Raw genomic sequence first — 12,265 nt, 5'->3', positions numbered from 1 at the left:
CGACACGACACACATCGTTAAATATTTATCAGTCATTTTAGTAGGCATAACACAAGCAACGTTTACTTTGGGGCTAGGTGGCGATGTGTGTAGTTTCGTAGCATATTATATCATTTATTTATAAATTGCATTAATAATGATCTTCACATAACGATAAGACAGATTGACATATATAAGCATTAGTTGTATCATTTCATAGGTTAGATTTATTGTAACCAATGTGGAAAGCTTTGTGTGCGTGTGTCATACATTTTTAACCTACTTCCATAAAATCAATGCGATACGGGTTCTTATTTCATAAATACAATATGACATACATTTTTTTGTTTTATGTAATTTTTTTTTTATAGTTAGAATTGCAGGAAAGTAATTGGCCCCCTGATGGTAAGTTTTAGCTTATAGAAAAGTCCTATTTTAGTATTAAGGGCTACGTCAACGATAGAAATACTTGGGTGTAAATTATTGCTTTAACCAGGTTGCTTGTTAAATAGTTTTAAACGACAATGTGAGATGGTGTCAACAAAAAAAAACCCCGGCTAAGTTTGTTGTTGGCTTCTTCTTAGACCAGGGCGCGTTTGGAACCCTCGTAGCTTTAGTTATAAGTTGACGAATTTAGTTATCGCTATCAATTCACTTCTATGTCATGTTTTACGGCGTGCAAAAGAATCTATGTGCCTATTTTAATTAAGAAATATTTGACTTTGACTTTGACTTTAAATGGAAAACCATAGCCTATATCCAGAGCAAAACTTCGCAACGCATGCATGCAACGTGCCGCCCTTGTGCACGCCCTGAGGTGTAGGTGTTAAGCCTCACGTGCCTATAATTACACCGGAAACCACGCCCTTCAGAAGAAGAATATAGTATTGCAACAATGCTGCTTAGCGGCAGAAATAAACATGGTGGTAGCACTTCCCCGGACGAGCTCTGATACAAAGCAATACTACTGCTGAAATCTATTTATATTGTACACTAGCTGACCCGCGCAACTTCGTCTGCATCAAATCGGTTATTATCGAATTTAATATCTTTTAGCATTTCTATACCCGTAACGATAGGTCCAATTTGAATAATTTAAAGAGCAATACCAAGTTTTATTTAAATCCGTTCAGTAGTTTTCACGTGATGCTCGGACAGACAGACAGACCGACCGACAAAAATTAAATAAAAATCTGTTTTGGACTCAGTATCGATTATAAAGCATCCCCCGGTCGAAATATTCAAAATATATTAAATGTACCGAAATCTTCCAGTTACAGTTTTACTATATATATATATATATATATATATATATATATATATATATATATATATAAGTATAGATAGCACGAAGCTGGATTCAATTTGGAAATAAATTCAACGTGCTCATGTTCAACCTCTGCAATATACTTAGCGGTAGCGATGCTTTTAGAGTAATTTAAATTTAAATTAAGCAGAATGACGGTAGTCTAAATGAAAATTGTGGGTTTCTCGCTCGCATTGATTAATGCAAAACATAAGTAGGTATTGCATATACAGTAACCGACTACACATTTATTAACACGTACGACTACCACGTTGATCACGGTAAATATATTTCCCAAATAAAATGTTTAATTCTTTTTATTTTTAATTTTCAAGACCAACGTGCGACCGAAGCTGGTCGAAGTTATTATTAACTTCGGTAAACAATTGATGAATTTTTAATGACAAGGTTGCTTGGAAGCATCCGGCTCCGCTTTCAGCTCTCACAAAATAGAAAAATGAATGTTAAAATGCAAAATGTAAATTGTTGATGTTGGAAAAGAGCAACTGCTGAGTTTCTTGCCGGCTTCTTCTCGGTAGAATCTGCCTTCCGAACCGGTGGTAGAATCACTACAAACAGACAGACTTGACGTTTCAAAAGTGCTTATATTTTTTTCGAGGGTAGGTGTGTAATAGTAAACACATGTTTTTGACTTGCTCTTAGTTTGAATTTATAAATAATAACAAGTTATAGTTTTAATAACCTTTTTAATTTAGAATTATGTACATGTGAGTGAAAATACCTACCAGCAAAAGTTCTCCTTGTAAAATTTACTATTTATAAATAACCTTTTACTACAGTTATTCACTGACACAAAATGGACACTTTGAAACAGTCTTTTTCTGCAATGTCCGAAATGTTTTATATAAAGATGGATGAGTTTCAACAGGAATTACAAAAGAACTCATCTTCCAAAACTACTGTCACCACTTCATCTATTGCTGCTGACTTTGGATCATTCAAGACATTCATTGTGGCTACACTTAATACTCTGCAGCATCAGCTTGAATTTCTTAAGATGGAAATGGATCGCCAGGAAATGCGGAACAGGCGGAAAATGCTGCTCTTGCATGGTATACCCGAGGCCAAGGCTGAGAATTTGATTGCACGAGTTACCACAACGTTCGCCGAACATTTGGATTTGCCGAATTTTTCAAGTTCCAGCATTAAGGCTAGCTATCGATTTGGCCGTTCTTCCAGTACCAAGCCCAGGCCTATTGTAGTTAAGTTCGCTGATGTCGTAGTCCGCAATAAGGTTTGGTTTTCAAAAACAAAATTTAAGGGCACTGGCTTTACTCAGTCAGAGTTTTTAACTAAGCCTCGTCACAACGCATTTTTGGAAGCTCGGAAGCGTTTTGGCATCACCAATTGTTGGACACGTGATGGGTTCATTTATATCATCGGTTTGGACGGGGCTCGTCATCGAGTGGAATGCATAAGGGAGCTTGAGGCGATTCCAGTGGAGTCGGCGGCGGCAACTGCTGGATCGCCAGTTCAGAGCCCTGGAGTAGCTTCGAAGAGTCCGGAGACGAGATTGCCAGTTCCTCGCACTGCTAGGCGAATGGTTAAAAAGTAGTTTTTATTTTTAATTACACTCGCAATTCCTTTATTTTACTTTTACCTACTTGTGTAATTAATTAAAAGTTTTTGTAACAGTCAATTGTCAATTGTTGTCTTAATATGTCAGCATGACATGTAAATGTCAAGATGAAGTGCATAAACAAACAATAATTACTTTTAACTTTAGGCAAAGATTATTGATCATACAGCCTTATAATTATTTTTATAACTTTGCATAAGCAATAATTACTTTAACTTTAGGCAAAGATTTTTGATTATACAGCCTTATAATAACTTTTATAAGTAATTTTAAAACGGAAAACAAGTTTTTACTCTGTTATTGTATTTTTGGACTATTTACTTTTTTTTTTTTTTTTTATTACTTTTTTTTTTTTACTTTTATTTCTTTTCTTTTTATAATGATCATGGCATGCGTTAATTTTCTTTGGTTTGTTAGTTAAAGGTGTGCTATATCTTGTTTTATCTTATTTATGCTGGTAGGTGTAAGACCTGCTGGTTACGCATTTATTTTATTTATTTTGTATTACTTTTATTTATAATTATCAATACCTATTATGTCATTGCAGAATGTAAGCCTCAACGACTCATTTTTTTCGCTTTCTTCCTCAACTGGATTGGATAGTAACGATAGTTTTTATAGCCTCCCTTCTCTCAGTGAAACTCTTAATTCACACTTTTCAGATGAAATTAAAAATTTCAATGTCATACATATCAATGCTCAGAGTATTCCTGCACATTACCCAGATATGCTTTCAGCTTTCGATTGCAAGAATATTCATGCAATCCTAATTTCCGAATCATGGCTTAAGCCTTGTTTATCCTCCACATCTTATGGTCTTCCTGGTTTCCACCTCATTCGGAATGATCGTACGAACCGTATTGGGGGGGGTGTTGCTATATACCTGCGCTCGCACATACCATTTACAGTAATTAGGGTATCGCAATCACAAGAAACTCCACAGGCGGAGCATCTATTCATTGAGTTAAATTTTTCCAATGCTAAATTGTTACTTGGTGTTTTTTATAATCCTAGCCTTGCCATAGACTATTTCCCTACATTTGAAAGCTTATTAGACCAACTTATTCCACTTTATCAGCATACGATAATAATGGGTGATTTTAATACCTGCCTTCTAAAAAACGACTTCCGTGCCTCGCGCCTTAAGTCTATGGTACAAGCAGCAAATTTACGCATTCTTCCTCTTTCAGCAACCCACTCTTTTCCAAATTGTACCGCGTCTCTTCTAGATTTGGTTCTTGTTTCCTCTCTTGACTATGTAGCTAAGCATGGTCAGTGCCCTGCAGATGCCTTTTCGTATCATGATTTGCTCTATTTATCATATAAGATACGTCCACCAAAAGCAAAGTCAAGTATGCTTTTGCAACGTAATTTTAGTGGTATGAACCTGGAACGTTTACTGGAGGATGCAGCTAAGGCTGATTGGGACGATGTTCGTACGGGAATCAGTATTGATGAGCAGGTGAATATTTTTAATTCAATTTTGACAAAACTGTTCGATGTTCATGCTCCAATTCGTCCAGTTAGAATCAAGCATCTTCCTGCTCCTTGGCTTACTGAGGAGATAAAAACGTTACAGCACAAGAAGAATGTTGCAAAATCTAAGTTCAAATCTAATGCTACAGATTCTAATAGGGACAAGTACAAAGTAATTCGAAATCGATGCAACAGGTTATGTAGAGATAAGCAACGACGCCATATTCATAAATCCGTACTTGAAGAGGAAGACTCTGGTAGGGTATGGAAATTTCTGAAATCTCTTGGTGTTGGGAAAGCAAATAGGAATATTCCCTGCAATAATTTTAATTTAAACCAGCTTAATAAGCACTTCTCCTCTTCTTGTACAATTGATAGTACTACTAAATTAAATACAAAAAATCAAATTCTAGCTTTGCCCACCCCGAATGATCCCGCATTTATTTTTAGTCTAATTGACGTTAGTGATGTTAAGAGAAGTATTATAGAGGTTAACTCGGATGCTGTTGGTACAGACAGCATTAGTCGTAAGATGATCACACCACTCCTTGAAATACTTGCACCTATCATTACATTCCTCTTTAATAATTCTATTAATACTGGCATTTTTCCTAGTTCTTGGAAAAATGCACAGGTAACTCCAATTCCTAAAAATCGGAATCCCGCATGCTTCTCTGATTATCGGCCTATCTCTATTCTCCCCTTTTTGTCCAAAGTCTTTGAGCGGATAGTTCATAGACAAATGACCCTGTTTCTTACTCGATGTAACCTTTTAAATCCATTTCAATCTGGTTTTCGTTCCGGTCATAGTACGACTACTGCTTTAGTTAAAATTACTGAAGATATCCGTTTCGGGATGGATAATCAATCTGTAACTGTATTAGCATTATTAGATTTCAGTAATGCTTTTAATAATGTTGATCATGATCTACTTTTAACTATTTTATGCTCTCTTAACATATCTCCTAGTGTCATTGACTGGTTTCATAGTTACTTGCATGGCCGCCGGCAGCGGATACGGATTGAAAATTCATATTCAGAATGGTGTCCAATAAATGCCGGTGTGCCCCAAGGTGGCGTGTTGTCTCCTCTCCTGTTTTCAATTTTCATTAGTTCAATTACTCAGAATTTATCCTCTCTCTACCACCTGTATGCAGACGATCTACAGATATATACCCAATCTAAGTTGCAAGATCTACCCCTAGCGATTGAACAAGTAAATAAGGACTTAGAAGCTGTTGTACAATGGAGTAGATCTTATGGACTCAGGGTAAATCCATCTAAAACAAAAATAATTATAATAGGCAGTCAGAATTTAATTTCACGGATAGATTGGACTACCCTACCTTCTGTTGTTTTTGATGGAGTCCAATTACAATTTAGTGACACAGTCAAGAATCTTGGGGTTGTTTTTGACAGATTTCTTTCTTGGGTTCCCCAGATTAGTGAGGTGAGCAGGAAGATGTTTGCAGCTGTAGGTTCTCTTCGGCGATTAAGTAATTTCCTTCCCATACCAACTAAAATTGCGCTAGCTCAATCTCTCCTCTTTCCAATTCTTGATTACGCTGATACTTGCTATCTTGATTTAACTATGGAGCAATTTAATAAACTCGAGCGCATTCAAAATCTTTGCATACGGTTCATATTTGGCCTTCGTAAATATGACCACATTTCAGAATTTCGCGACAAACTCGAGTGGCTTCCAATTCGCCTTCGCAGGAATATTCATATTCTTTCTCTCTTATACTGTGTTCTGTTCAATCCAGCTACTCCTCCATATCTTAAAGAACGGTTTGAGTTTCTCAGTGATTCTCACTGTCGCTCTCTCCGTTCTGAAGATAATCTTATACTAAAAATTCCTTCCCATAGTACTTCTTTCTATTCTAAATCCTTTTCAGTTGAAGCTGTTCGGCTATGGAACTCTCTCCCCTTTCAAATTAGGCGCGCGCAGTCACTACCGATTTTTAAAAGACTCCTTAAAAAACATTTTATGCCACCCTAATTCGTCATTTTTTTTTTTTTTTTTGCTTCGGAGTCACTTTTCTTTGTGTTGTTGGCTTGTAATTTGTATGATATAGTAATTGATATATATATTTATTTTTAATTTGTTAACTGCTCTTCTCCTGTGTACAACCTACTAACCCTTAAGTCTGTGTTTATTTTTGTTTTTTTTCCTTTCCTTGCTTGGGTTGCCTGGCAGAGATCGCTTTTTAGCGATAAGGCCGCCCATTGTACCTGTGTTCACTGTGTTGTTTTTGTTTATAATTTAATTTCTGTTAGGTGTACAATAAAGTGTATTTTCATTTCATTTATATTAGGCCTACTAGAAATAAATAAATTTTGAATTTTAAAGTCACCCCCACAGACCTTAGATGATATAAAAGGGAGTTTTAACAAACATTGTCTACATGAATTCAGCGTACCTAAGCTTTTAGATTTTCCGATTGAAACGTCCTCCATACAACTGCGAATAACAATGCAACTTTATACAGCTACTTTGACGTCTGTAGACTGACAACAAGCAAATCCAACAAAGCACATTCGCAATGAGACACGGATCACTAACTCACATGTATTATGAACGTCTTTATTACACTCGAAATAAAGTGTATTTTGCAACAAAATAAAATATTTTCCGTAACTATACTAGATGGATTTATACGTTTGAACGAAGTAGCGTCGGCGTCGGGAGTGGAAAACTATCTACAAATGCCTATGGTTGTCACATTATGTACATGATTTACATATTGTGGCTTATAGCACTTTTCTCGTGGCTTTGGAGAAAAATAAGAACGAAAATATTGAATCTTTTCTGGAATATTTATGTAATAGAACTACGTGTAGTTTACAAATAGGACATTTGAATACATGGACATTTTGTTTATTTTATAAGGATTTTTTACGCCATTAGTTTTAAAAGAGTGTACTGTTTTCAGGATTCTTTAGTTATTTATGTCTGTAGGTATATATAAATAAAATAAATATAATACGGCAATACACACATCGCCATCTAGCCCCAAAGTAAGCGCAGCTTGTGTTATGGGTACTAAGATGGCTGATGAATATTTTTTTTATGAATATAATACACATAAATACTTATAATATACAGATAAACACCCAGATACTGAAACAAATTCATGTTCATCACACCAACATTTTCCAGTTGTGGGAATCTAACGCACGACCTTGAACTCAGAAAGCAAGATCGCTGCCCACTGCACCAATAGGCTGATGAGTATATGTAATATAATAATTTTATAGATTTTCCATGTCATTCATGAGTGGGCACATCAAACACCTAAGGCACGGTTATAGCTTGTTAATTGCACACTGCCGCAGTAGCCGCGTAGTATGTGACTTGTCACATAATCCTAATAATACGTACACTACATCATGTTAATTGGTTTCAACCGCACCCACCTTTAACATTGGGCACCTACGTCATACGCTATCATGGTAATATGCTAAATGAAGGAATGTTATGGTTTTACGAGAAAATTACAAGAAGCGAAATCAAGATGCTTGAATACTACTTACATTAAAAAACCCTCGACTTCCAATACAGTGTACATTATTCTACTAGTCAAGCCCTTACATTTGACACCTATATTGAGGGAGTTTTAAAAAACCTAACCTTATTTTTTTATTTTTGTTTTTTGGTGTGGTGGAAAAGCTTTATTGCTACGAGTACCTCCGACCTTTGGGTGGGCAGCGACCGTGCTTTCCGAGTCCAAGGCCGTGGGTTCGATTCCCACAGCTGGAAAATGTTTGTGTGATTAACATGATTTTTTTCAATGGCTGGGTGTTTATATGTATATTATAAGTATTTATGCATATTATTCATTAAAATATTCATCAGTCATCTTAGCACCCATAACACAAGCTACGCTTACTTTGAGGCTAGATGGCGATGTGTGTATTGTCTTAGTATAATTATTTATTTATTTACTTATTTACTTATTTAATATAATATGTGAAATTTTATGAACTTCACTCTGTAAAAGTACAGGTTTTCTAAACATAGTACTCAAAGTTATTCAAAACTGTAGGTATATTATTTGTAGTAATTTTTTAATTCCATTTCAAGTTAGCCCTTGACTGCAATCTCACCTGGTGGTAATGACGGAATCTAAGATGGTATCGGGCTAACCTGTAAGGAAGTAGGTATAGCAGTTTCATTTTACTTTGAAACGTTTTCAAACCAAAAATTAAGTACAGTGGAGGTTGGAGATCCGATCGTCAGTTCTAAACTGACGATCGGATCTCCAACCTCCACTGTACTTAATTTTTTAACACGATCAGCTTGCTCTTATGATGTTATTTACTTAGCAAACAATTAAAAAAAGAAACGAAAAAACAAAACGCAGACGGGCTACAGATAGTAAAAATTACTCCATTGTACATTGATCTCTAGTTGAACAATGCGAAAACACCGACAATGCCAATGATTTAATATATTACTATTACAATGCATTTACATAAAACGAAACCTTTTTCATACTCCCGTAGCATTATAACTTGAATATCGATCGTCTATAAACAAAGGTTGGCATTCCCACAAAATGTTATTAATGAAATGCTTTATAGTGACATAGCTGCCGGATTAAGTTAATTATGGATAATTAATTACCTTTCGTTTATATAAAGTGCGCGGACAAAGCATCAGCTACTCCATTTTAAACAGAATTATATATTTTTTTTCTATTCACTCTCGCCTTAAAGGTACCTCAAGCTATACGTGGTATGTTTTTGTTAACCTACCCGCTGTAGTGAGCGTCGTGGTCTTTGTAAGGTCCCGGGTGCGAATCCACACAGGCCTATTTTGGAATTTATATTTTCTTAATCTTCTCTGAACTGGACTGGTCGGAGGCTTTGGCCATGGCTAGTTACTATCCTACTGACAAAGACGTGCCCCAGGCCATTTTTCGTTCGGGTACGAGGCCGCGCAGAAACTGCTTTCGGGAGCCTATAATATACAATAATACTGTACCCCCTAACCGGTTACCATCTTAGAATACACCGTTACTTACCAATTGCGATTGCAGTCAAGAGCAAAGCGCAATGCAGGAACCAGTGCAGGTGTAATGCAAAAAAAAAGATATATCAGATGCCAAAAGAACGTTCCGGAAACGTCTACTGCATAAGGATGGCCAGTTGCCTACACATAATCACTATATATGTATATTAACTTGTGCACGGCATGACATGAATCCACCAGAATGGCGTATATCCGATAAAATTTGCTACTTTTCTTACACAAGTCACGTCACTTAAGCAATTCTAGAGGTATCTCGTCTTATTCTTGTACATAACAATAAAATGCGAACATTAAATCCAGGATATATGTTTTGTTTGGCTAATGGCATTTATTACCATATAAAAAAAAAATTCTACGTCGGTCTAATTTTTACTGCCGAATCATTGTCAACCAGGGGCGTGAAAAGGGTTTTTTGACCAGGGTATGCATTAAAAAAGCAACAATATAAAACAAAATAGAAAAACCTAACGGGGTTTACAAAATCTTTCGGTAAAACAATGTTTTATTACACTTATGAAACACACACACACACCGCTGCTGGTTAGTTAAGAATCGGTATCGTAGTGTTTCATTCTATTGTTTCCAAAAGTGTTCTGAGGGTAGGGTATGCAATGCCTGTATGCATGTATGCAGTGCACGGCCACAACGAGTCGTCTGGAGTAGTCAACGACTGGACAAAGCGAAGTCAATCAATCTGCAGCTTCTAACTGCAAGCACTAAGCTGTTTAAGAACACTGGTCAATGATGAGGACTGCCAGGCCTTTCTGAACTGCACTTTGAAAGTAGTCAAACGGACAGCTAGGACTAATGGGTATGATAAATTAACACAAAGTAAAACTTGCGAGTTACTAGTCTTGGGTAGCAGCTTCAAGTAACTTTATTAAATAAGTTGTTAACATTATCTTTAAGAATGTTTAGGTTACAATAAATAGATCTAAACAAAGTTATGAAAAACAATGTTTAGACGGCCGACTGGCGCTGTGGGCAGCGATCCTGCTTTCTGAGTCCGTGGCCGTGGGTTCGATTCCCAAAACTGGGACATGATTGTGTGATGAGCACGAAAGTTTTTCAGTGTCTGGGTGTTTATTTGTATATTATAAGTATTTATGTATATTATTCATAAAAATATTCATCAGTCATCTTAGTACCCATTACACATGCTACGCTTACTTTGGGTCTGGATGGTGATGTGTGTATTGTAGTATATTTATTATTTATTTATTTATTAATGTTTCGCTCAAAATCAAATAGCAGTAATATCAAATTAGTCAACGCGTTGTTGACGAGTGGTAGGATGGATGTGGATTGTTTGTAATGTATGACGAGTGGAGCCCCTCGTGTTCAACTATTCCCACTGTTTTTGTCAAAAGCTACTTTAAGCCGCGAGTAATATAGCTGACTTTTCGTCAAGAGTTCGCGTCAAGTCGATATGGACTTACGTTCAAATGTTGTAGAAAAACAAAATCATTACAAAAAAAAGATTTAATAAAAATGAAGAAAAACACTTTTATGGCGAGCCAAGCGATTTATGTTTCCGGTATAAAAGTCGTGTAGTAGCTATTAGAATGTTAACGTAAATTAACCTCGATGTAATAATCCATGATATCTGTTTTAACTTAAAAAAATGTTTTAAGCAAACTCGTTCAATTTTTTTTCCATATTCTCTTCTATTATTTAAGACACTGCACGCAGTGAACACAAAAACCTGGAGAACCTGTTGATTCTAAACATCTAATACTAAAGATTAGACAGAAAGATCAATTTTATAATTTGTTTTAGTTTTATCGTAGTTTTTTACCTACACGTGGAGATAAAAAACTGCAACAAAAAAAAACTGGCAGGATTTGGACCTGCGACTCTCAAACCGGGATTGTTATTTTCACCCGACGTTAATGTTTTTCGAGAATAAGTATGAAAATATATCAGAGGCGGGAATTATGAAAATAATACTCATAATTATATCTAAAACTGTAATAAAACGTATTTTTGAAACATATTTACGAAAATATTCAACCACTTCGTGGTAGTAGGTTAGTAACGCCCTAGTATCTTATTCATCAAATTTTGGATAAATTTTGTTTCTAAAACTTATCCGTCCCTTCACAAATGGCGCTTGTGAATTATTAAATAAACTTCCAAGTTCAACTTAAATCATATTTTTCTTATTTGAAGACGGAATTATTTATAACATTAGAAATTACAACATAGGTAGGTAAAGTAACCAAATTTATCAAATAGAAAGCACGTTTATAAAGTTGACATGATGAAAATTCACTCTGAATTTTGTATTCTTGTCACACTTAATGGCAAAACCGTGCAAAATTCAAAGTTACTGATTTTAGAACGTGATTTCTCGACACGTACTCACTGGCGTACACGTACTGATAAAGTAACCCCTACTGTACCATTTGTTTTGCCAAGCGCAAATAGGTGTCAGAAATGTGTTAAACTTTGACAGTACACTGCTATGCGACACACATCCATAAATACCAGTCAAAATTAAGCCATAATAACTTTGAACAGTTCTATGTCAAAGACTTTACTTCTATAATCACAGATTTTAACAAGACACTGACTCTGACACTGTTGTTGTACCACCTAAAGAGGTATTTCTATCAATCAAAGAGCAGTTTATATATATATATGCGTGTGAGTGTCAAATACGCGGTAGTGTGTGTAATGTATTCTTTATTAATTTTTTTATTCTTATTATTATTTTTCTTAAGTATACTGCACCCCTTCTCTTTATAAACTATGAGTGTAGGAAATTTCATACTCCTCCGTCCGTGCAATTTTCGTAAAAAGGGGTAAGTACAAAATTTTTGCTTTACATATAGATTCATGTTTTAAGAGCGAGTCAAATGTT

General features: G+C 35.6%; 2 protein-coding genes across 3 annotated transcripts in view; one reads left to right on the top strand and one right to left on the bottom strand.

Moving 5' to 3' along the window:
* The window catches only part of LOC120630347 (prolactin-releasing peptide receptor-like), a 169,527-nt gene that overhangs the window by 105,164 nt on the left and 52,098 nt on the right, over window positions 1–12,265 (bottom strand). The gene's annotated exons all lie outside the window — the stretch shown is intronic.
* Window positions 2,103–2,900, top strand: LOC120630348. Its single transcript, XM_039899548.1, has one exon. The coding sequence runs from the start codon at window positions 2,103–2,105 to the stop codon at window positions 2,859–2,861; it is 759 nt and encodes a 252-aa protein (XP_039755482.1). The 3' UTR covers window positions 2,862–2,900.

The sequence above is a fragment of the Pararge aegeria genome, chromosome 16 (assembly GCF_905163445.1).
Source record: "Pararge aegeria chromosome 16, ilParAegt1.1, whole genome shotgun sequence".
NCBI classification, from domain to species: domain Eukaryota; kingdom Metazoa; phylum Arthropoda; class Insecta; order Lepidoptera; family Nymphalidae; genus Pararge; species Pararge aegeria.
The sequence above is the reverse complement of the archived record's forward strand: the minus strand, read 5'-3'. Positions and strand labels throughout refer to the sequence as shown.

Excerpts from the sequence above, each read along its gene's own strand:
- LOC120630348 (XM_039899548.1), top strand. The coding sequence starts at position 2,103 with ATGGACACTTTGAAACAGTCTTTTTCTGCAATGTCCGAAATGTTTTAT.